Genomic DNA, 25,942 nt, shown 5'->3' on the forward strand with positions numbered 1-25,942 from the left:
TCATTGTTAACAGTTTCTGATACGACATGAAGTCAGTTTGCTACAGTTATAGTTTGTTTATACCACTGGATCTTGGGTGCAGTCGAACACGGGCCATGTTCGTTGTTTCGTCATTTTCTTCTCTGTTTGTCCTTATTTACTCAATTGATGACTAAAACTGATTGCATTGTTTGTGGTATAATCTACTTGACTGTATATGTACATAATATATGTGATTATATATTTAATGGGTGTATATAGCGAGTGTTTAATAGTATTTTATAAATAAATTAAGATGAAAACATCAGTTATATATATAATATATATATATATTGTATGTAAAAAATTTAAATTTTGAAAAAAGTTGAAAAAATATCTTTAAAGTTTTTGTGTTCTCTTTTTCTCATTAGAATACTTTGCGAAATTTGACGACGATCATTAATTATAATTAATTAATTAATTAATGTTAATTGTAATAATTAGCATTAACTATACTTATTAACATTAATAATAAAGTTATCGATTGGTAGCAGCACGTTGTTCTCGTTGGCTTGTTTATTTTTCAATAAAAATTCAAAAAGCACAAAATGTGTTGCGTTTTTTTATTACATACATTCATTCATTCGTTCATCCATTCATTCATTCATCTATCCATTCATTCGTACATTCATTCATTCGTACATTCATTCATTCGTACATTCATTCATTCGTACATTCATTCATTCGTACATTCATTCATTCGTACATTCATTCATTCGTACATTCATTCATTCGTACATTCATTCATTCGTACATTCATTCATCCATTCAATTATTTGTGCGCAATGATGTGTAAGTTATCAGAACTGAATTTGGTCTCGTCAAAACTTTTCAAACCCTTCGTTGTTGTAACCGTCAGGTGATGCACAATGTTGCTGTCGGTGGTCACTTACTATCGTTCGGTTGCCGGTATCCGATACTTCATTGCCATTATCCGATACTTGACGATCATCGTCCGATTTTTCGCTGTTGGATCTAAATGCATGTTCGTTTCTATCCGATTCTCGTCGGTTGATATCAGACATTTTGTTAACAATTTCCGAGACATGGATGTTAGAATCCGAAACTTGGTTACTAGAAGTATACGCGACTTGACGGTCTTTGACGGACATTAGCTCAGCACTGCCCGATCCCTGATTAATAACGTACGACGTTATAATTTCCCTTGAGTTGCATTCAATGTCGTTGCAATCAGTGTTGTTGCAATCAATGTTGCTACAATCGATGTTGTTGCAACCGATGTTGCTGCAACCGATGTTGCTGTTTCCTTGCAGCATAGTCTCAGTAGGTCTTACCGACGCCAGACGACGACGAGCATACCTTCCGGTTCTGTTCTCATCATCCGCAGGTCCCCACGAGTCAGTTGAGTGGGAGAGATTTTTCAACAACTGATTGTGTGGATATTGGAAATTATCATATAAGTATGAGCGCTGTTTTAATCCAATGTTAATATAGCTTTAATCTTAGATTTATAACGATTGAAAAATATATGTATATATATATATAGTTTTAATTAATCAATTAATTAGATTTTAAGAATTAAAAAATTTATTCAGTTCACGTTTGAAAATTAGAAATAAATAAACCCAACTGTAGTGCTGTAGAGTTATATACGATGACACAAAAACGTTTAAATTGACTGCACTACCTGCCATCCACCGCTCCTAGCGTAGTAGTAGAGGAACCAAACTGGAATTGAAATCAAAGTGAGCAAGACAAACATCCACCCCACCACAACTGCCCAGAAAGGGAGAGGTCGATTCATCAGAACTGGGACATCCATCTGGACGAAAGCTGCTACGGTCACTATCTGGTTATTTTAGATTTTTTTCAGTCAGATAAACGAGTTCACTGTTAATTTAGGTTTGATAATTCGATAGTTAATAAAAGTCTTTCACAGATTTGAGAACTGCGATTATCTAAAGGTAAAACTGCTAAGTCATTTTTCAAGTTTGTGTCTTTTATTTGTGTCAGATAAACGAGTATAGTTTTTACATAGGTTTGAACATTCAAAGATAATGACACTCTTTTTCAGATAGGAAAAGTTAGATTTCTATCAAAAGGTAAAAATTTATTTCAAACGTTTTAAAAAATTTACAACCAATAAGACATTTTGAAATTATTTTATGTACGTTACATACAAATGTTATATAATTTTAATTAGTCTTTCTAAATCGTTTAAAAGGATATTTTAAAATATCTCAAACTATTGTTATAATAGACATACAAACTGACCAGGAGGAGAGCCGGAGAGATGAAATACCAGGCTATGGTGAAAAACATAGGAACCTTCCTACCCAGCATCATCTTGATGTCCATAGCAAAGTTTGAATAACCTTTCAAAATTTGAAATGGTTATCGCTTATGGTTTCGGTGTACAGACACTTTGTGGCGTTGTTTTTAATGGTTTTGTTTTAATATTACGATAAGCCAATCATTAGTGAAGAAAAATTCATTGAAGATATCATGATACCATTTTTATCTCTTGAGTATTATCTTCATCTTACAAGTGTCATCTGTATCCTACTGATATCATATCATTTTTATCTTAAGTGTATCATTTGTATCTCACTGATATCATTTCTATCTTACGGGTATCATTTCTATCGTACGGGTATCATTTCTATCTTACGTGTATGTATTCACTGATATCATCTGTATTTTACGGGTACTATTTCCATCTTACAAGTAACGTTTGTATCTCACTGATATCATCTGTACCTTACGTGTATCGTTTCTGTCTTACAGGTATCATTTGTATCATACGGGTATCATTTTTAGAAAGGAAAAGAGCAAAATGGGGCAATTTTCGACCGGACCGTAGATATAAATGACGGCCACAAACTCCAGCAGGCCAGCTATGAGAAGGGGTACTCCGCCAAGGTAGAAGTCAACCAGGTTCAAGTAATAAAATCCACCCTGCGTTTGTATGTGTTTGTTTGTGTGTTTGTTCGTTCGTTTGTGTGTAGTGTGTGTGTGTGTCGTGTTTGTGTGTGTGCGTGAGTGCGGGTGTTGTCAGTCACTTTGTTGTCTATTTTGATGTTTATTTTTACATTTTATAAATCCTTCACTTTTTTTCAAAAATGTACATACATACTTACACACTCCTGCACAATTACACAAAAATGTACATACACTGTATAAACAAACATACTTGCACGCTCGCACGTTTTAAAATTTTAAAATAAAGACTACACTAAAATTATTTTCTAAAAAAAAAAAAAAAACAAGAAAAAATAAAATGAAGAAACCAAAATTTTAAACAAAAACATATAAACAAACAAAAATTAGAAGTGAAAAAAAAATGACCGACTGACATTGGTGACCAAGATAAGACCGAACAGGTAGAAAGCAAAACAGGCCACGGCCCGCGATGCCATGTCGTGCCATCGGGTCCGCCGTAAGACTGGGAATTCATCGATGATGGCTGAAAGTGTGACTTCCGTTGAAGAGAACTTTTTGGAAAATATTAATTATGTTATAATAAGGTTATAGTTAGGTTAATTTTGTTATAATTAAGTTAATTAGGTTATAATTAGGTGAATTAGGTTATAATTAGATTAATTAGGTTGTAATTAGATTAATTAGGTTGTAATTAAATTAATTAGGTTGTAATTAGGTTAATTATATTGGGAGGAAAGTTAAATATTGGTAAAAATTAGTTGGTTAAATATCAACCAATCAAACAAACATCCGGCAAGCTAATCAACCAACCAACCAAACAACCAACTAACCAATTAACTAACCAGCAAACCAACCAACCAGTCAGCTAACCAACCAGCCAGCCAACCAACTAACCATAGAACTAAAGCCTAGCATCATCATCATTAAGAAAAATAAGACGGACCACAGTGGGGCTATGGGCATCTTTGACAGTGCTTCGGGGTACACAACGAATATCAAACCCGCTCCTGTTAAAAAAATACAGTCAAGAATGAAGTATAATTTTATCATATATCTAAAAACAAAAAAACAAAAAAAACTGGAAGAGTTAGTTTGTTGGTTTGTTTGTCGGTTGATTGTCTGGTTGTTTAGCTGGCTGATTGTTAGATATATGTGTATTGTATATATTTAGTTTACCAATGCTTAAACATAGAATAATAAAATCATTGTTGTCAGAAATGTTTGGTCGGATGATATCGCGAAACCGTTTGTTTGATCTCAATTAACTTCTTTCAATATTTAAACTGTGATTAAATTTTAATATAAATTCGTTTCACGTTATAATTAATTATTATCCAACATAGTTAAATTATAATAATCTTTTCCCATATTTCATTCCTAGTATTATTTTTATTACAAATTATTATTTTTCTCATTATTTTTATTGCTGAGTTGTTTCGCATGCTATCTATATGACTGCAATAGCTAAGAAAAAGATTGCCTTATCTATCCAAACACACGACATGCGTGCACATTATAAAATAGGCAGTATTTGAATCCCTGACAATCGCGTAATAACAACGCGAAACATGACACTTCTACCGACTGAGCTAACTTGCCTATCGTCTTTCTGTTAAGATTTCTGTTAAGGTTTATCTTAATTATTTGGATTTTTTGTTAATTTTTATGTTCCTTTCTAACCCTGATCGGCCACTTGATCGATTGGAACTCCCTTCTGCTTGGACATGTAGCCAAGAATTGAAAAAATGGCAAAGCCGCCGTAGAAACTCGTCAGGCAGTTTATTATAGGCACCAGGATGGCATCTCTAGTTTTTTTTGGAAAATTTCGGTAATTTGATAATTAGCTATTTAAAAAATTATGGTTCAGGTGCAAAAAGTAATTAGGTGATTTAGGTTATAATTAGGTTAATTGGGTTACAATTTGATAAAATTTGGAAGAAAGTTAAATATTGTCTATCACATGCTGTGTGGTTGTGTGTTTGTTGCTGGTTCTCTGAAACTAGAGAAAATTATGCAAAAATTATGATTCATATTATTATTTATATTATGATTCATATTATTATAAAATAATAATATCCATGTTATTATTCATATTAATATTTATATTACTATTATTATAAAATGAACGACTACCTGAGAATATTATTATGGAAGGGGTTGAAGCTCGCCATCGTGGTCATGCAGCCAGTGCAAATGGTCAGTGAGTAAAAGATCTGTGTGGCCGCATCACTCCAAGTCTGAATTTAATTTTAAATAATTAAAAAATAGACATTTGTTATTATTTATGCTATTTATATTATAATAAATATAGTTATTATTATAATTCTTGCTATAGTTCGTATTGTTAACGCGTCTTTAAATAATTTTCAGAGGTGTCCCGGGAAACATGCGATAATCGGAAGTTTCGCCAGAACCAGGCGCTTTATCAATCACACCATTTCGCTAACTATAAACTATAATTAATTATTAATACAATAAAATATGAAATAAAAAAATTCAACAAAATTCGAAAAAAGTTCAACAGCGACGAACATACACTGGCCACGGCCAGTTTCTTAAAATCAGGTTTGATGTAGTAGAGAACTCCTTCCCTGGCCCCATCTAATGTAACTCCTCTGATCAGCATGATGGTCAGTAGGACGTAAGGGAAGATGGTGGAGAAGTATGAAACCTTTTTTGGTGAGATTCTTTATTATTAGTGGCAGAAGTAGTAGTATAATTTATTATAGTAGTAGTAGTAGTAGCAGTAGTATTAGTAGCAGAAGTAGTAGTGGCAGTAGTAGTGGAAATAGTAGTTAGTAGTAGTAAAAGTAGTAGTAGTAGTAGAGTAGTAGTAGTAATGATGGCGTAATGGTTAAGGTGCCTGGCAAATGCAAAAGAAATCTTTCTCTTATCACATGCGCGAATATTCTTTCTCTCATTTTATAACAACTAGATGATCAAACTTTGTAGTTATTCTTGTTTCTAAAATGATAAGATAAGTAAGGCTTTCAAACTTTTCCAAGAGATTGGATGCCCTTGATGAGAACGAGGTAGACGACGACCCAGCAAAAGAGCAAGCATAGGGCCAGCCGCCAAACAACGCCCCCTCCAACTTCAATCCCACTCGAAATTTTAAGCACTTCGTTGCTTTTAATCGTGAACATTTGATTAATTTTAGTTACTGTTTCATATTTTATTGAAATTGACAGTTGATTTATTTATTATGTTGATTATTTTAATTTTTAAATAAATTAGTTTTATTAGAAATTTTCAAATTCGCAAAACAGAAAACCAACTAAAAGTATTCCTCCGCCGGTCCCGTCAGGCAGTTTGAAGCATTTGCCAATGCCGCGGTTGAGTTGATAGAGCCTAAAGTAAAATAAAAAAAACAAAACAGATCATTTTTTTTATTTTTATTGATTAGCTTATCATCAAATTTCATTATTATTATTATTTGTAGCAGTGGTAGTAGCAGCAACAGCAGTACTTGTAGCAGAAGTAGTAGCAGCAGCTGCTGCGTCAACAGTAGCCGTAGTAGCAATAGTAGATAAAGCAACAGTTGTAGTAGTAGTAGTAGTAGTAGAAACAGCAGTAGTAGTAAAAACAGCAGCAGTAGTAGTAGTAGTAGTAGAAACAGCAGTAGTAGTAGTAGTAGCGGCAGCTGAAAAAGCAATATCGGTAGTAGTCTTATTAATAATACTAGTAGAATTTAAGTCCTCGAATTTGCAGCAGTTCTGAGTGTTCCAATAATTGTTGCAATCCTGCCAGGGCAGTTTTGATGTCATAGAGGCGAAGAAGTAGTAAGACGCCCACGCGATTATGACGTTGTAGTAGATGCCGACCACTGTGTTCATCACTACAAAGGATATCCCAAGGCCTTGATGGATTGGTTGTTTGGTTGATTTGTTAGATGGTGGTTGGTTGGTTGGTTGGTTTGTTGGCTGGCTGGTTGGTTGGTTGGTTGGTTGATTGATTGATTGATCGATCGATTGATTGATTGATAGATTGGGACGACAAACCTTTAAGCAGCATGTTGAGACTCCACATTCCAATAGGACCCTTCCCACAAAATTGTCCCACTGCCATTTCCAGAAGAAAAATCGGGATGCCAAGTAAAAAGAGTGAGCCAAAATATGGGATCAAGAATGCGCCTTCAAAATAGGTTTACATTTTTATCGTCTCGAGGTTATCAATTTATTTTTCCAATTTATTGCTTGACTGGAAGATAAAACATGGAAAAATTAATTTAAAAAAATTTTTCAGTAGAATGAAAGTACGTTTTAAACTAAATTAAATTGAAATAACTTCCATTCTGAATAAATTTTTGAATAGATTGAAACGACGGTTTACTCAAAATGAGTTTTGTTGAATTTCCATTTCAAAAAAATGTATCAACTAATTAATAATTAATTAATTCTTTCATTCGTTTAATTAATTCATTTCAAATTCTAAACCTCCGCCATTCCTGTAGCACAAATAAGGAAACCTCCACAAATTACCGAGACCAACAGCCAAGCCGACGATGGTCAGAATGAATTCAAATTTGTTGCTCCAGGCGGCCCTTTCAACTCCATCTCTAGCTGCTGCTGCTTGTGGAGTTGGTGACGGTAATGTTGGTGAGGTTGTACGTGATGTTGCTGTTGTTTGCAATTGTTTATCGCGTTTCTTTGGTTTAGGATTCTGTGAATCAAGTTGAAAATGTATGACTGTTCATTCTAAATGGAAATCTAGATGAATGGTATCTTTCTTTGTTTAAATCGATCTATTAAAATTTGGCCCTAAAATTTAAGCTTTTTTAGTTTTTATAAAACTGGTGCGTTCCATTTAAAATTAACACACACGCAGCACATAATTTATACGTGTTGAATTAGTATTTATAAATAGACCATGACAAATTAAAAAATGACAATTCGACTCACGATCACAAAAATCTTTGTTTTAATTAAACGATGCATTGTTAAGTTTATAGAAAAAAAAAACTTAAAACAATATCATTCCGCGAAATTTTAGATCAAATCAATTCCGACTTATAAATCAGTGGCCAAGTAATTTTCTTTCATTCAGAAAGTTTATTGACTCAAGTAAGAGATTAACAGAGCAAATAAAACTTACAAGAATACAAATATTCCTGTTGAAACATTGTTAAAATTTTAAAGTAAACATGCTACACAAATACTCCATAACTTTGTAATAAATTCAAAGCTGTTCAGTGGTCGATCCAGAATTTTGCAATGGGGAGGGCGATTTCAAAATTTTCAAGTTCATGTCGACTCTGAAATTAAACAAATAAGAAGTCTCCAGGCAATTTAATTTCGGATTTCCTCTAAATAATTATTGGTCTCTACTTCTTCGTTTCCCCGGGTTCTCCTGGCCCGCCTACCTCCATAAAATTAAAGAGCTGAAATACATTTCTTTAAAATATAAATTCGACATATCTTACGATTTGGAAAAATAGTTCAGTCATTCGTTCAATGAAATTTTATTTGACGGAGGTTTTTGATTATTTGGAAAAACTTTAAATGGAACATTTCAAATGTAGAATAATAAAACCGAATATTTAAAATTGGCAATAGAGAAGAGAGAGTTTACGGCGAATGATTCATTTTCATATAAAAATTTATAATAAGATAAATAGCTACACAGAAATAAAGTTATGAAAAATATTATTTTAAGGATCTCTGATATAAATGTTTGGAAAATATTGCTTCGGAGCACTTCGTTTCAAAACATAAAATTGATTTAACTTTATAAAATAAAGTTGTTGGCATATAAAAAAATTTTCTAAAAAAATTATTCGTTTGAAAATCTCATGAGAATATTAGGACATTAAAGAATGAATTAACAGATGCGTTATGAAAGAAAAACATTTAGACAATCAGTCAGTATCTAGCAGTAAAAAACAGAAATAACATATTTTTTAAATCAAAAATCAATTCTAAAGAATCAAAAGCCACAAATTTTAGAGCTCAATTATAGAACTCGCTTTTAATCTGTGGATCAACTATATCGGGTTCTGAGGTCGGATAAAATAGAAGAAACAAGAGACTTCCAAAAATTGAAACAATGACCGAGACATAAAATGAAAGTCTGTTGATGATGTTAACAATTCCAATCCACAAATTTTTGTTCGTTATGATGTTGGATTCGTGGTTTAAGATTTCATAAACCTGCACCAAAAGAGGTTTCATCTTCACCAACATCTCCACTTCGTTTACCAAATCATACAACTTCTCGCGGGAGTACGACTTGTTATGTTTCTTCAAGTGCTTCTTCTGAGGTTTCTCTTGTTTTAATTTATCCAGGATTTCAATAAGCCTCACGTTACGCTTGCTAGGAAAGACTAAAGAACTACTTCTATTACTATCGTTGTGCAGATTGTTGTCGGTTAAATTAATGTCGGCGCCGTTGAAATTCAAACCTTTAAAGTACCTCATCCTTTCGATGAGCTGCGCCAAAAGCTGCATGGTCTCGTTGTTCTCCTCGCGTTTCTGTTGCTCCTTGGGATCATCGTAGCGGGTGCGCAGACGTTCCTGTCTGACTGTGTCCTGTATGAAGTAAACTGACTTTTTGATGTTTTGGAAGAGAAATTGCAGGTGTTCGATAGTTCCACTTTTTGATTCCTTCGAACGGTTCCTCTCAGGTACCCAAATAATTTTCTTCTTCATGCCGATGAACCAGGCCAGTTTATCGAGGACAATGTGTTGGAGCCATGATGGTGGTGGGTCGTCTTCTTGGTGATAGTACAGCATCAGGTTCGTTATTGTGAAGAAGAGGAAGAAGAATGACACGAACATCACAAAAATGACGTACATCGCTGAATGGATTGGTTAAAATTAAAAAAAAATTAATCTTTCATAAGTTTTTGAAATTTTTTGCACACGAGACAAAATCACCAGCACAGAAAATAGTGAACTAACTCAAACAAGGGATGTAATCTCCAGTTTGCGGCAGAATGAAGTACATGGAATTGAGGAAGAAATTGAAGGACAGCATGATTGTCACGCCGAAATCAACCATCTGCTGGGAATCGGAGGGCATTAGGAAGACGAAAGTGGAAACTGAGGCTGACACGACACAGGAAAATAAAAAGTAAGTAAGATAGAATTGCGGGTTCCTGGCTAGGTGGATTTTGAAGTTCACGATGCTGTAGCTTGCCATTCCGGTTGAATGCAGGACATTGTAGGACTAATTTATTTTAATTTATTTCATTTTTTATTATTTTTGTGGATTAAAATTCAATAAAATTTGTGGAAACTTTTAAAGTTAACATGTTTTCAGGTTAAACAAATTTTTTAGCAAACATTCTAAATGACTGCACTGCTGTACATGTTCAACTAAGTACATCTTCGTCCCAGTGACTACCCACTCATCATCATCTTCCAGCCGGCCCAAGCCAATCTCATAGGACTTCGGTCTGAATGAAACCTGAATTTGACAGCGTTATGAATCCTGATGATGGTGCGATTTCTTGTGTGTGTGTGTTTGAGTGTGTGTATGTGTGTGTGTGTGTTTGAGTGTGTGTATGTGTGTGTGTGTGTGCGTGCGTGCGTGTGTGTGTGTGCGTGTGTGTGTGTGTGGTGCGTGAAACCTGGTCCGTTGTATAGGACCAGATGTTTGCCGAGATGTAGCATGTTTGTTTGTCGAATGGAAAGTATTTTAAATCCAGGTCACAAAATGTCGTCATCACTCTGAAGATGTTCATGTTGACCTCCCCCTGAGAGGTCACACTCACTTCCTGGGTCGAACTATCTTCATTCATGTCTAGAAGCCTGTCATCTCTGCATGCAGTTTGGTAATTTTAAACAGTGTCAAACGATTTGATAAAGTTTAACTCTAATTGGTAAGATTTAACTCCAAAAGTCATTCAATTCTATTTCTAATTTCAACATACTGATAAATTTTAAAATGGAAATCCATATTTTGTTTCATAAGTTCATATTTGCAGCAATTAAAAGGAAAAGATATTTAAAATGATATCGTGATACCCATTTCGGACGGTGATGTCAGGCGTCCAGATTTGTGAGGCCCTCGTGACGATGGATTTGATGTTACCGTGCTCACTCTCGTTCCATTTCAAATACTCATCAATCCATCTCTAACGATTTTAAAATAATTTTTCTTAAATAAATTTCATGGTTGAGTTTTTAAAAATTTTTAGTTAATGTCAACTATATTTTATATATGTACACTTAAGCTTGTTCTTATCATCGCCTTATGTAATTTAAAAATTTGTTTATATATAGTTTCAATGAAGCAATTTTTGTAAACGCGGTGTGCTAATATTAATTGCTGAAATGTGTGTAGGACTGTTATGCATGTCCTTAATTTTTAAAATGTTGTTACAAATATCAAATACCCAACTGACCAGTTTGATGGTTCCAACTGACGTCATCTTTCTGACTCTCTCTTCCTTCGGTGAAAAAAATAACGAGAAAAAAAAACTTAACAATATACTACGAATGACTCTAGAGTATGGGTACTAAATTATACTTAGCTGCTAGTTGTACTACCATATGCCAGAAAATAGATGCAAAAAATGCAGATTTATAAAAACGTTCCTATGAAAAGCATAGAGAGTAAAAACTATCACCAATAAAATAATTTAGTTAAAAAATGAGCCAAGGACACCAGAGGGACCTAAACTCACAATGGATGCCACGCAGTAGAGTTCGTAATCGATGGTGACGTTAACGGGGGCACGCATGTCCCTGACGGGCCGCACCATGGGGTGGTAGTCGTGGAAGAGGGTCCAAAACAGCTGTGACTCTGTTGTCGTTAATTAGTTTTATGATTTCATTAAAACAGTTGAGTTATTTTTAAACATTTTAACTAATACAAAGTGTTAAAGATCGGGCTTTGTGGAGGTCGATGGTCGCCAATGTCCTGAAGGGATAAGGCACGGGAAAGAAAGATGAAGAATTTAAAGAAGAATTATAATTGTTGTAATTATTTCAATTATGGTTGTTATTTAGTATCTTAGTTTTTTTTAAGTATTGTTAGTGGATATTGTTCTGAGTAATAGATATTTCATCATCACTTATTATTTATTTAATTATTCGTTCATGTCTTCCTTCCAAAGTAGTAGGATCGAATTTGACACACATGTCTTCTTCGCAAAGATAGCTCGAACACAAAAATCCCTTACCATCATAGGCAACTTAATTGGAGATGCGTATGCGTGTTACTATTCCATTAAGAAATACTTGTATTGTAATATATTGTAATGTATTGTATTGTACTGTACTCTAATGTATTATATTGTACTTTATTGTATTGTATTGTATTGTAATGCAGTGTACTTTATTGTATTGTAATGTATTGTAATGTGTTGAATTGTATTGTATTGTTTTGTATTGTATTGTGTTGATATGTTTGTATTTATTGTATTGTGTTCATTTGTGTGTATTTCATTTATCGTACTTAATTTGATTTATACACAGATGTTCAAACCTTGACTAAAAGCATATCTTGAAATATATGCCATGAACAACATTAAAGCCGCTCCAACACTAGTCATCACGGCTAAATAAAAATTTATCCTTTCCTTAAAAATTAAACAAACAAATCATTATCTTAAAAAATAAAATAACAAAAAAAAAATGATTGAATGGTACTTCAAATTTGATTAATTAAGAAGTGATATACTCGCGGCTATGACATAGAAAAATATTTTTCACTTTAAAACATACATATATATGGCAAAACAAATATATTTATATATATATGTGGCAGAAAAAAAAGAAAAAATTATTCAGAAAACGAAAAACAAATATGTCATTGAGAGTTTTTTTTTTTTTTTTCATCAAATATGGGAATAAGAGCATTCATGGGACCATAATGATCAGCATTGAATGATGATGGATGGTAGGACACGTCTAAACATACACACATACAAACATACATACATACATACATACATACATACATACATACATACATACATACATACATACATACATACATACATACATACATACATACATACATACGTACATGCATACAAACATACATACGTACATGAATACAAACATACATACACAAACGCATCTCAGGTAAAAGAATGGCTATCGATTAATCAACATGTTTGTTTTCACATATTTTTTTAAGTTTAAAAATCTCTTGTTTTGTTTTGTTCTTTTTTCTAATTCTCGCTTTTGAAAAAAATGGTTTTGAACCTCATTTAACATTTAATAATATTTATTTAATAATACATTTTAATAATATTTCTAACTAATTCATCGTTCGGCAACTAAAAAATCTTTTCATTTATTTAATTTAGAACTAAACGGCATAAGATTCATTCATCAGTTCATTTACAATAAATAAATATGTTTTAATCTAGTTAACTAATTAATCATTTAGTTAATTAATTCATTCATTAATTAACATGAAAAGTTTATGTATAATAATTCCTCAAAAAAATGAATTTTCAACAATATTTTTTATGCATTCTATACGGAAAAACAGATTTAGATGAAAGAAAATGGGAAAAAAATTAAGTAGGATGATGTTCTCTTTCGCTCTAGATGCTGGTCGATAAATCAATTACGAACTTGAGCGTCCTGTGGTTATGAACGCGACGACCACAACGACGACGATGGTGGTGGTGGTGATAAGTTATGATAACGATGATGATGAGTGCTTATGATAATGGATGCTGTTGTTGTTGCGGATAACGATGATAAATTGGACAATAATAATACAAACGAAGATGACGCGAATACAAAGAGTATCCTAAATTTGTATGTTGACACCAATTTTATTCATAATGGTTATCTTTGTATTGTAATAATAATAATTATTATTATCGTTGTTGTTGTTGCTGTGGTTGCTTTGCAACGAATCTTTAATTTCTTTCAGAAACGAAATCTAAATTCCAAAATTTCAGTAGCAAAACATTCACGTGAATGCGCGTGCGTCTTAAAATTTTAATAACCTTCATCAAGGAATTAATTAATCATCTGACCTATGAGTTTGACCTTTTGATCAAACGGATTGCTAATATGAAGCAAAAAATAATTTTCTTAATCAGCTTGAAAATTCTAATGGTTAACTTTGCACTTTCATACGCGGTTATTATTTCTAATCAAATTCATAACTTCTCCTATATAAGTCGGCAGAAATTTCACGGAAACATACGAATTTTATTCTCTGAACTTCTCAATTCAAAAAAGCAAAATATTTTTTCAATAAGTTTTAAAAATATTTTCAATATGATTGAAACTAGACTCATATCAAGTGAAAAAGCAGCAGTCTCTGCGGACTTGTGGGATGAGATTCAGCACGATTACCATACCCTCAGGTTGCCTCTATTAGCAAATAGCGACAACACCAGACAAAGGATTAGGACCAGCGAACTGTCGGACGAGTCGGACGAGGATGAAGCGGAATGTGATTATCCCACCTTTCTACCTCCAGGATTCAACTCCCACAATGCAGGACGCGGAGTCGATAGGGGGCAACAGAAGGAAGAGGAGGAGGAAAGGGCTTTTAACAGCTGCCTCCCACCGTCATTCAACCCCCGCAACATCGGTCGCACAATCAACAGGCTTCTCGGAAGGTGGCGCGGGGAGGGGAGAGAGCCCGCCGACTGCCAAAACTGTCTGCCCCCATCACTCAGCCGCAAAAACATCAAACGAAATGTCAGCAAGTTCGTCGAAGTAAAGTACGAGAAGAACGCTGTCAACATCATCAACAGCGACAGCCGGCCAACGCAACTTTACAGCAAATTCACCAAATCTGAAATTGTTCGCTACGCTGCGTCTAGCGGAAATACAATTCAGCAGTTTTTTGGCAACATCAAAAATAAAATTTATACCTACGCAAAAATGAATAGCGTAAAGGAGGACCTCGCTTATATTATCGAGAATGGTCATTTCGTAATTAGAGATGGTGAACAGCAGTTCAAACTGTTAACTAAAATCGACTACGGATCGTTTGGGATAGTTTGTCGTGGAGTCAATCAGGTGACCGGTCAACCAGTTGCTGCAAAACTTGAAAACGCCATAACGGATGCATCTATAGACCCGAAACTTTTGTTTCGCGAAGCACAAGCGTACAGAAGGCTTCAGGGCGGTCCCGCGATTCCCCGTGTTTTTGGGTTTTACCAAAACTTTTTGACCTGCAACGTGCTGGTCATGGAGTTATTAGGCCACAATTTGGAATTAATTTTCGGTGCGAGCAGAAGAACATTCACAACAAAGACAGTTCTTATAATAGCTGAACAGATGATAAACGCTCTCGAATTCATCCACAATCACAACATAATACACAGAGATTTGAAACCGGAAAATATAGTTATGAGCCCTAGAAGTGACATCAGCAAATTATACCTAATAGACTTTGGATTTGCTGAAGAATACAAACATCCTTACACTAAAGAGCACATACCATACTTGGTTGATCAAAACTTTGTCGGCACGCTTGATTACGCTAGCGTAAACGCTCACCACTTCAAGCAACTAAGTCGACGTGACGACATGGAATCTCTGGGGTACATATTGTTCTATTTCCTGTTCGGGAAACTTCCTTGGAGCGGTTTTGAGGATGAGGACTGGCAGCAGTTGCACAAGACGATCGGTAAAATGAAGGAGAATATTGATTTTGTGAAACTTGCCAGACTGAAGCCCTGCGAATTTTCCAATTATTTGAAATTATGTAAAAGATTATCATTTACCGAAGTACCGGAGTATTCGTTTTATAGATCGATGTTCAGGAATGTCCACACCCTCCTTCATCACAAGGATGACGGCCATTTCGACTGGCATGGGATGTATTAATAATATTTGCTATCGTTTCAATGAACATCATGTAACTGTTGTAACCCCCTTTCAATACAGTACATGATCTATTTATTTTATTTAGTTTTTTTTTCTAAAAAATATTTAAAAAAACAAACAGATTTGTTGTAATTTCTTCATGTTGCGTTATGTCATGTTGTGCTATGTTACGTTATGCTAAGTGTTGTACATGCCTTCCAATACATAATACATCTATTTTATTTTCTAATTTTTTTCAACAAAAAATATAAAGAAACAAAGGTGAAAATAATAATTAAAGTCATGGGTTACTGCAAAGATCGAGATTTCACATTTAAATCATTAAAATATTCGAGTTATAGGTACAAGTACAAAATACTAACATGTAAGTACACACACTTACACACACAAACACACACACAGACACAATTTAGATATCTGGGATTCGTATATATGAAAGATACACTATCATATACATATTAATTAAGATATATAGATAGGATACAATCATGGATATACATAATATAGATATATGTATATCCATGGATACAATTTAGATAAATGGATACTTTTGCATGGATAAGATAAATAGATAGGAAACAATTAAGGATATATATAATATAGATATATATATATATATATATCTACATCCATGGATATAATTGAGATATATGGATACTTTTGTTCAATGTAGAAATATCAAATCACGAAAATAAGATTAAGCAGAAATTTTTATGTCGTTGTATCTGCTATTTTTGTTGTTGCTTGTATGTGATTTCTCGTCTTTTAGGTTTAAATTTGTCATTTTCGCAGTAAAATGGAGCCTTGTTACGAGATCAGGATTACTCAAGCTAAAAAGGTTTGAGTGTTGGTGGGATTTGTTTTAATTTAAAGGAAGTTTATTTGAAACGCTCTTACGTTTCTTACGTTTAAATTTTTTCTCTTCTTCATTATCGTTCTTCATTATTAAATATCCAGTCGGCCATACCCATACCCTTAACTTAGTTCTCACTTAATAATCTTAAAAACTGATCATATTTAATTTAACTTTTAATTTATTAGTACACAGATTTTTATAGATCATATCATATGATATGATGCATATGCACATCATACATAATTTTATAAATATTTGAATATGTTAATTTATTGATCTCTATTCATATGTTAATTTTAACTGCAACTAATAGGGTCGGGGTATGTTCAGCAGACGTTTCATAAAAGCCGGGGAAGAAATTTTTCTAGAGTCACCGATGGTGAGCGTACAGTTTGCCTGGAATGAGACCTGCAAGTACAAGGCCTGCCAGCAATGCCTGAGGTCCATGGAAACAGCTGAGCAGATGTACAGAAGGTTGACCAACAAACCCCATTTCACACTCCCGAAATCAAACCTGTGTGAAGTTACACCTGACAGACATGTTTGCTGTCCAGATTGTGGGGTGGGTTGTTGTTTTTTATCGTTTGCTATACTTTACTTTACTTTTTTACCCTTTTATATAACATTTACCTTACAATTTACACAATATTCAAATTTATACCATCAAACTATGTGGTGCTTGTTTAATTAATGGCAATGTTGTATTTTTTTTCTTGATTTTAAAACTTATTCATTTGGTGTTATTATCGTTCATACTTCATGTATAATTTTCTCCTTTAATCTATCTCAATCTATTAGTAAAGAGTAATTATTTTCCAAAACTTGACTTTGGATCGATAATAATTTGAATGTTAATAATACGTCCTACCTCGGGAAACCGGGTCTCTGGACGCAAAATGAAGATTGATTGATTGACTATATAATAACAACGAATAATAATACTCATAAGTAACATTAAATGTCAACTCTAGGCTCCGTACTGCTGCAGAGAATGTTATGAGGAGGCCACGGCACTCCATCACAAAGTACTGTGCACTGGCAAAGACGGGAAAGACCACCCGACAAGTCATTTAATAGAAACATGGAAGTTAGGACTGTTTGCATTTGTTGTACCGTTATGTTCCTCCTTAAAAATTGTTTTTTTTTATCTCATTGAAAATGTGGGAATTTTGTTTCTTTTAATGAAAAACTATCTAATTTTTTTAAGGTTTTTTAAAAGTTTTATTGAATTAATTCCAGATTTAAGATTTGTTAATTAGTTTTATATAAAAGAATTTTTTATATTTTATATAATTTTGTCAGTTTTTATAGAAAAAAAGAATTTGTAATTTTAAAAAACCATTCCTTTTAGAACCATGCACTACCCACCGGAGACATTCAACATCATGCTAGCAGCAAGACTCATTGCTACTGTTAAACAGGTTGTTTTATGGAAATGATTTAAATATAATTATAAAGATTAAATATATATTAATTTCTAAAAAATAAAATAAATTCAGAAATCAGACCCTCTTGAAAGGAAGGAATTTGTTGACAAGCTCTCGACTTTTTGTCGGTCATTGACTAACGATGAAAACAACATCATCCACAAACTGTTAGGAAATCAGTTTCAAGTTAGTTTGGTGTATTTATGTGTGGAAGGATGTATATATGTATGAATATGTAATTGTATATGTGCGCATGTATATTATATGTATTTATATGTATGTATGTGTGCGTGTGTGTGTATGTGCCTGCATGTTTTCATAATTGAAACATAAAAATTCTACCCATTCTTAGCATCAGATTGAGGTACTAAGAGAAATTTTGAAAGAAAGTTTCTACGAAGAGTCTATAAAAGAGGTTGCCAGATGAAATTATTTTAATAATAATATTAATAATATAATTATTATTATTGATATTTTAGTTAATAATAAAAGTAATAATTATGACAAATATTGTTATTGCTATCAGCATTTTATGACCCTATATTGTCATAATTCTTTAAAATTTCATTCATATTTTTATTGTGATTGTTGTAATAAATGTTAAATAATAATAATATTATTTTTATTTTTTTTGTTGCTATTATGTTCTTTCCCAGTGGTTTGAGCCAGATGGTTTTAAATCATTGCTGGCCCTAATAGGGACAAATGGTCAGGGTATTGGCACAAGGTATGTCTTTGTATTTGTGTGTATGTATACGTTTTGTGTGAATGTGTGTGTGTTTGTTTTTGTGTGTGTGTTTGTGTGTGTGTTTGTTTGTTGTTACGTTTACATAATCAATAATACTAGAGATACTAGAAGGAGAATTTTTAAAATAATTTGATGTTTTTTGAGAAAAATTTAAATTTATTTTCCAGTTCCTTCAGTGTCTGGGCCACAAATTGTGAGAAGAAGATTGCCGATGAAAATCTACATAAGGAACTTTCTGATCTGATCGATGAGCTATATGATGATCTTAACAATAGTAATTAGCTATCTATTTACGAAAAATAGTATCAATTTATTAAATGAATGAATGAATTAATTAGTTATTCTTATAAGAATAATAGTTAAGATGTTAGTAGCTAAACCTTTTGGCTAAAATAATTTGTTAAAAATATTTTTCCATTTAAACTTTCAAACATGAGGTTTTATAAAAAATTGAATTTTTGACATTAGTTGCAGGTCCTGAGTTTTTAGACTGTGAAGGTTCCGGGCTCTACCTTCTGCAAAGTGCATGTAAGTTTTGTTGTGTGCGTGTGTGTGTGTGCGTGTGTGTCAGCTTGTGTGTATTTAGTTTTAGTCAACTAATACAGTTGACTGGTCAGTTTTAATCTAAATTTTTTCATTTTGTCAAAATTATTTCTCATCTTATCTCCTAGAATAGAGGCATATTAAGCTTTTGTCAATTTGTGACAAACCATATGTACTAATAAACGTTTATATAATCAGCATAATAGAAAATTCTAAATAACTACAGGTGTGAATAAATTAATTACCTGATATAAAATGAATAAATATAAATGACAAATACTTTTATTCATTGCCATTTTTTCTGAAATTCGGCCACAGGCAATCACAGCTGCGTACCAAATGCTCAAGTAACCTTCCCACACAACAATCACATCCTCTCATTGAAGGCTGTGAAGGACATTGAACCCGATCAGGTAGGCGGTGTCTTTCCAAATTTGGATTCTATATTTAATTATGCTCATCTTGCATTGTTTTTTCAAATTATTTACCATAATTTATTTATAATTATGGTTAATTTGTTTATAATTCACATTCTTGTCTTCATTTAATTGTCCATATTATTCAAAATAATTTCTCGCACTATTACTTCTTACCTGTGCCACAATCAGTGAATTGCATTTTCTTGATATTATTTTCATTATTATATTACGAGAATAATTATTTTTAATTTTATCAACCGATAAATGTTTGTGGATGTTTCCAACGATAGGAGATTTTCATCTCATACCTTGACGAATGCGACAGGACAAGGAGTAGGCACTCGAGACACAGATTACTCAGGTAATTATTATTATTATTAATTATTATATTATCAGTGTTATTATTTATTATTACCATTATTAATTATTTTATTATCAGTGTCATTATATCATTTGTAATTATTAATATATATCATTGTTGTTGTTATTTAATTTTTAATGTAATTATTTAATTTTATTAAGTAAGAACGTGGCAAACGCATACAACATACTCAAACATATTGGTGAACACATACAAATATATATTCATACATACACACACCAATATGAATAGACACACACATATATACATACAAACAAATAAACATACATACACACAGGGAGAATTACTTATTCATATGCAACTGCCCATTATGCGTCTCACAAGCTTATGACCCAGATTTCACATCGGATGATGATGATGACGACGACGACGATGATTGCATGGATCATAATTAATTTTTAATTATGTTTCGTACTAATTATAGTAATATTACTTATTATAACTTTTATTTATATTATGTTATGTATTTAAGAAATTTGAATGAAATGGTGTGACCATAGTTCTGGTATACGAGTAATTAATTTATCTCTGTGAATTGCAGAATTTGTGCCTGCATTTATCTACTTGAGTGTATTTGTTTGTATGTCTGAATAGGTATAAGTGTGTCTACTGAATAAAGGTAATTTTTTTTTCAGATGCTTATTTTTGGATTAGGATAGCTATATGGCATGATTTTTATTCAATTTCAAAGGCAAAAAACATTTTAGACATTTATATTCAACATTATTATTATTTATATTAATTACATTATTTAGAAAACTGGTCATGTGTTTTCTTTGCTTTCATTTATTGGCTCAAACCCTTCTTTTAGCATTTTATCTTGAAACTTTAAGTAATTTCTCCGTCTGTTGAAATATGTTGTCTGTTGGATGAATAAAATTTTAAATGAGTCCACTTTTAAATCATTTGCTTTGTTAATAAGAATATTAGTATTCTATAATTCAATGAGATTGTTAATTGACAATTTTAGCTAAATCACAGTGCATCTTGAATTGAACAACGATGCTATTGCTTGATTACTATTACTTTTAATTTAATAAATAGGATACTATTATATATTAAACACTTTTGCTAAATCTGCATTTGATTTTTCTGGCCCTTTCTCTCTGGAACTCTCTATCTCCTTCTTTGACTACTTCTCCATCACTTACAAAGTTCAGAGCAGATCTCAAAATCCATCTGTTTGCAAAATTCATAGAGGAGTGCTGACGAACATCTCGGAAATAGCATTTTACAAACTAATTGATTGATTTATTGCTCTGATTAATATATAGATAAACTCAGGGCAATTTTAAGCACATTTTAAATAGTTACTAGTTGCTCATAATTAACTTATCAATGATACTTTCACTAATAACTAAAGAAGCTAACTAAACTAACCCACTGATTGCTGCAACTTTGTTCAAAGATTTTTTTAAATTGTAGGCACGGTTGCACGTCTTCGTTATTTTCATCCAAACATTTCCAATAATCATCCCGAGCGTGCCAACATTTTTCTCGCTGCTGTTTGTTCGGAGCCGTCATTTCAGTGGATAATAATAAAAAGAAATAAATAAAATGTAAAATGAATGAATGTAGAATTTGATTATTAAAAAATTACAAAATGGATGATTTTATAATAAACTAATAACATAGTCAGATTTGAGGTAAAATTATCGACAACTTTGTCTTAAATTGTCATTGAAATTACACACATTAAAGCGATAATTATGAAAACAACAAAGAAAAAATAAAGGCAAAGAAATATAATTTATATTTTTCGCTGTCGAATCGGGCTGTTTGACTCAAGGGGAGGCCTATTTTTCAGCATACAACACCTTATGGGTTGAAGTAGGGATATGCAAAGAACCTCAATTTTTTCAACTTTTAATTATTTTCAGTAATGTCTCCCCTTGCTCCAAACCACATAACTAGAATAATAGGACTAGTCGATCAATTCGATCTATCGGTCGGGCTATTTGTCGTGCTTGGATTGTTGGCTTACGAAATTTCATGGATTTTAACGAGTAAGCTATATGAAATATTTACTTGATTTAATATGCTTAAAACATTGTAGTAATTCTATTTAATTTTAATAATGATTAATAGAGTTATGTATTATTAAATTATTTTTGTTAATTTGAATATAAAAATTGCTTTTGGTCCGGTGAAATCCGGTGGCTTACTGAAGCCGAAAGTTGGCTTAGTAGGCTTGAACTATAGTCACCCTTTTTTTACACTATTCGATCATGTTAAAAATTGGTTTGCTTATGAAATAAACGGCCTAAATAAGTCAAAATTGTTATTTGAACAACTATCTTCATTATATTCAATGAATATTTTACATTCTGCTGGTGCTCATATGTAACTGGCTGCTGAAATCATACGTTGGCTTACAGCTGTGGCTTACAGGGTCTCATAGAACTCTTACGATAGCACTTTTTTGTACATATAATGCTTTAAATAAATCAATATATTCATATCACAATTATTTTTGTCAGTATAAATATAGAAATTGCTTTGAAAGTGAAAGTGAAATTGCAGGTGAAAAACAGTGGCTTACTGAAGCCGTAGGTTGGCTTAATCGGATTTTTTCTCATGTATACAATACTATGAGATAAATCAATTAAACAATCAGTCAGTCGGTCGGTCGGTCAGCTAGCCAGCCAGTCTGTCAGTCAATCAATCAACCAACCGATCAATCAACCGATCAATCAATCAACTAAATTGAATGAACCAAATAAACAAAAATAAAAACAAAAAAAATAAAAAAAATTTGCAAGGCCTGTTCAAACTCGAACAAACAGTTAACCGTACAGATCTACAAACAATTTCGAGATTTTAGTAAAGAAAGAAAAACACAGTAGTTGCTTTTATTTGAATTCATTCAAATGACGGTTAATTAAAATTTTAGTATTTTAAATAAACAAATTACACATATATTCACAAACCACACTTACAAATTACATACACACACACACACTTTTTTGGATGAAGTTCTAAACGGTCTTCGACTTTTTATTTTACCGTTTTGTACGATCTTAATAAGGTTAAATGTATGGAATCATTTTTTGCCTGTAACAGTTCTCCAATTTATAATAATATCTTTTACTAATTTATTACTTTTTCAAAATTGATTGAGAAATTAAAAAGTTTTGAATCATTTTTTGAACCAATAAAAAAAAATCAACCGAATACAAACAGGGCTTGGTTTTTCTTCTTCACACTAACAACATTGTTGCTCGGCTTCGTATCACTGACTTTCTGCGGTTACCTCTTCTTAATTGGACATGCTGATTATTTCATCTGGTTTGGGACATTCATGCTAACCTTACTTACGTCTGTCTCGGCGTTGGCCTTCGTCTGCACCGTTAGTAAAGTTGTCTCTGTTCTCGTCTGTGTGTTTGTGTGTCTATATATGTCTCACTACTGAAGACCATTCATTCATTCATTCATTCATTCATTCATTCATTCATTCATTCATTCATTCATTCATTCATTCATTCATTCATTCATTCATTCATTCATTCATTCATTCATTCATTCATTCATTCATTCATTCATTCATTCATTCATTCATTCATTCATTCATTCATTCATTCATTCATTCATTCATTCATTCATTCATTCATTCATTCATTCATTCATTCATTCATTCATTCATTCATTCATTCATTCATTCATTCATTCATTCATTCATTCATTCATTCATTCATTCATTCATTCATTCATTCATTCATTCATTCATTCATTCATTCATTCATTCATTCATTCATTCATTCATTCATTCATTCATTCATTCATTCATTCATTCATTCATTCATTCATTCATTCATTCATTCATTCATTCATTCATTCATTCATTCATTCATTCATTCATTCATTCATTCATTCATTCATTCATTTATTCATTCATTCATTCATTCGTTCATTCCCTCATTCATTAATTCATTCATTCGTTCATCCCTCATTCATTCATTCATTCATTCATCGATATCTAAATACTGTTTGACTGTAACTACCCACAGATAATTAGTCCATATATCATTTTCACTGAAGATACTAGTCGTAGATAATTAATTCATCTATCTTTTTCCCTCAAAGATTATTAATCTGACGAGTGGAATGACGACGAACGAGCGGGCAAACTGGGCGCGGTACTCCTACTTGATCGATTCAAGGGGTAGATTAATGAACCCTTTCAACAGAGGGTTCTTTAGAAACGTCGCCGAATATTTCAGTATCAGTAATTACGACGAGGTGGCTAGGAATTTTATTAAAGTCAAAAAGTTGCAAATTGTTTAAGCTTTTTTTTCCACACTGTTTTTTGATTTGTTTTTATGTTGATTTAATAATTTTATTTTTTAATGCTGTCGATTTTTTTCAGGTTTTTTTTTATATAAAATTTTGTTGTTTATAGGTAGCCTTGGGTTTTTTCGTATCTAGCTTTGTATAAAATTTATTTTCAATTTCATCTGTCCTTATATTACATATGCTTAATTTAAATTGTTTAAATTCTTATATTGTTATCAATTTATTTTTTGATTATAACTTTCAGCAGTCAAACATTAATTTTTTCTAAACTAATTTTTAAAATTTTTTCAAAAACTTTATCACTTATAATGTGTTTATTATATCACTCAATGAAATATTATTTTCAACAATGATAAAACTCTAACACACACGCGCACACTTATGTACACAGATGTATAGGCCTTTGTTCGTTTTTTCATTAATCTACAATATCACCTTGCTTTTAATTTTGTAAAATTAATTTTTAAATAGTTCTTGTTGTTGCTGTTAAATACGTTGATTAATGTTTTGCTGTTACAATTGTGTTTCATATTTCTGTATGTTATCTAGCTTGTATAGAAGTATATTTATGAATAGTGTATGTGTGTATATGTCTGTGTGGTGTGTTTATGTGTGTGTATGTGTATTTACGTGCGCGCGTTACATATATCATAAATCTTTGCCTTTTTAAATAATAATACAATTGAACTGATTATTTATATTGTGGTCTGCTTGGTGGACTGTATCATTATTTTAAACTTGAATATGTGTAGCTATGTCTGTTTATTTTTACTCTTAAATTATTCTTATTCGGCTATTTGTTTGAATTATTAGTTTCTATTTTGGTGATGCTCTTTTTTGTTCGTAGCCTAAACTCTGTTTGTTCATATCTATACGTATGCAATGCAAAACTTACAGACCGACATGAATTTTTTTATTCTTATAAGTTTGCGATTTAATTAATCATTAACTAATGCAAACGTTTTTAAATTTGGTATTTCAAAAATTTAAACTTTCTAAATGATGCTGCTGGTTATACGTGTGCTTATATATATTGAATTATGAAAAAATTAAAAGAAAATTTTAAAAATATATTAAAAAAAATATTTGCGAGGTTTTCTTGGAGCGCCAACAAACATTCAATCAATCAATCAATCAATCAATCAATTAGCTTATAAAGCGCTATTTCCGCGATGTTCAACAGCGCTCCTCAATGAATTTTGAAAACAGATGGGTCTTGAGATCCGCTCTGAACTTCGCAAGTGATGGAGAAATAGTTAGAGAAGTAGGTAGAGAGTTCCAGAGAAAAGGACCAGAAAAAGCAAAAGCAGATTTGGCAAAAGAGTGTTTAACACGAGTTAAGAAAAAGCGAGAAGAAGAAGACGATCGTAAACCGGGGCGTTTAGGTTCAATTAATATATCTGATAAGTACTTAGGAAATAATTTAGATTGAGACTTATACATGAATGTGCAAATTTTAAAAATTATTCTATATTTTATAGGTAGCCAGTGCAAGAGAACAAGATATGGAGATATATGAGAAAAGAAAGGGGCACGAGCAACTAGACGAGCAGCAGAGTTAAAAGCTTTACTTAAAAGATAGAGTATAGAG

The 25,942-nt window shown here is 32.2% G+C and overlaps 7 protein-coding genes across 7 annotated transcripts; 3 read left to right on the forward strand and 4 right to left on the reverse strand.

The window, feature by feature from the left end:
- Positions 1–839: 839 nt before the first annotated feature.
- Positions 840–6,068, reverse strand: HELRODRAFT_179366 (hypothetical protein; the record flags this gene model as incomplete). Its single annotated transcript, XM_009028198.1, has 10 exons — positions 840–1,406; positions 1,667–1,828; positions 2,254–2,354; positions 2,838–2,937; positions 3,336–3,473; positions 3,862–3,929; positions 4,603–4,727; positions 5,056–5,159; positions 5,459–5,593; positions 5,919–6,068. 10 exons carry the CDS (start codon positions 6,066–6,068, stop codon positions 840–842), a joined length of 1,650 nt encoding a protein of 549 aa, XP_009026446.1.
- Positions 6,069–6,199: 131 nt separating this feature from the next.
- Positions 6,200–8,044, reverse strand: HELRODRAFT_179367 (hypothetical protein; the record flags this gene model as incomplete). The annotated part of the gene is made up of 4 exons (XM_009028199.1): positions 6,200–6,273; positions 6,924–7,055; positions 7,359–7,490; positions 8,017–8,044. 4 exons carry the CDS (start codon positions 8,042–8,044, stop codon positions 6,200–6,202), a joined length of 366 nt encoding a protein of 121 aa, XP_009026447.1.
- Positions 8,045–9,572: 1,528 nt separating this feature from the next.
- On the reverse strand, positions 9,573–11,650 carry HELRODRAFT_86631 (hypothetical protein; the record flags this gene model as incomplete). Its single annotated transcript, XM_009028056.1, has 6 exons — positions 9,573–9,718; positions 9,822–10,048; positions 10,341–10,673; positions 10,890–10,999; positions 11,459–11,487; positions 11,533–11,650. Coding segments are annotated over 6 exons (963 nt in total), but the record flags the coding sequence as incomplete, so codon positions are not given.
- A 3,082-nt stretch (positions 11,651–14,732) lies between these two features.
- On the forward strand, positions 14,733–15,683 carry HELRODRAFT_86632 (hypothetical protein; the record flags this gene model as incomplete). Its single annotated transcript, XM_009028057.1, has 1 exon — positions 14,733–15,683. One exon carries the CDS (start codon positions 14,733–14,735, stop codon positions 15,681–15,683), a length of 951 nt encoding a protein of 316 aa, XP_009026305.1.
- Positions 15,684–16,479: 796 nt separating this feature from the next.
- HELRODRAFT_193546 (hypothetical protein) lies at positions 16,480–20,963 on the forward strand (the record flags this gene model as incomplete). Its single annotated transcript, XM_009028200.1, has 12 exons — positions 16,480–16,521; positions 16,853–17,101; positions 17,511–17,626; positions 17,891–17,960; positions 18,039–18,152; positions 18,319–18,381; positions 18,623–18,693; positions 18,882–18,988; positions 19,183–19,242; positions 19,576–19,670; positions 19,967–20,037; positions 20,336–20,963. The coding sequence occupies 12 exons, from the start codon at positions 16,480–16,482 to the stop codon at positions 20,451–20,453; spliced, it is 1,176 nt and encodes a 391-aa protein (XP_009026448.1). The 3' UTR covers positions 20,454–20,963.
- A 445-nt stretch (positions 20,964–21,408) lies between these two features.
- Positions 21,409–21,603, reverse strand: HELRODRAFT_86725 (hypothetical protein; the record flags this gene model as incomplete). The annotated part of the gene is made up of 1 exon (XM_009028072.1): positions 21,409–21,603. A coding segment is annotated over one exon (195 nt), but the record flags the coding sequence as incomplete, so codon positions are not given.
- A 337-nt stretch (positions 21,604–21,940) lies between these two features.
- HELRODRAFT_179371 (hypothetical protein) lies at positions 21,941–25,913 on the forward strand (the record flags this gene model as incomplete). The annotated part of the gene is made up of 6 exons (XM_009028201.1): positions 21,941–22,064; positions 23,035–23,086; positions 23,242–23,407; positions 24,142–24,297; positions 25,535–25,615; positions 25,833–25,913. The coding sequence occupies 6 exons, from the start codon at positions 21,941–21,943 to the stop codon at positions 25,911–25,913; spliced, it is 660 nt and encodes a 219-aa protein (XP_009026449.1).
- Between the last annotated feature and the right edge of the window lie 29 nt (positions 25,914–25,942).

The sequence above is a fragment of the Helobdella robusta genome (genome assembly GCF_000326865.2).
Source record: "Helobdella robusta unplaced genomic scaffold HELROscaffold_53, whole genome shotgun sequence".
Lineage (NCBI taxonomy): Eukaryota > Metazoa > Annelida > Clitellata > Rhynchobdellida > Glossiphoniidae > Helobdella > Helobdella robusta.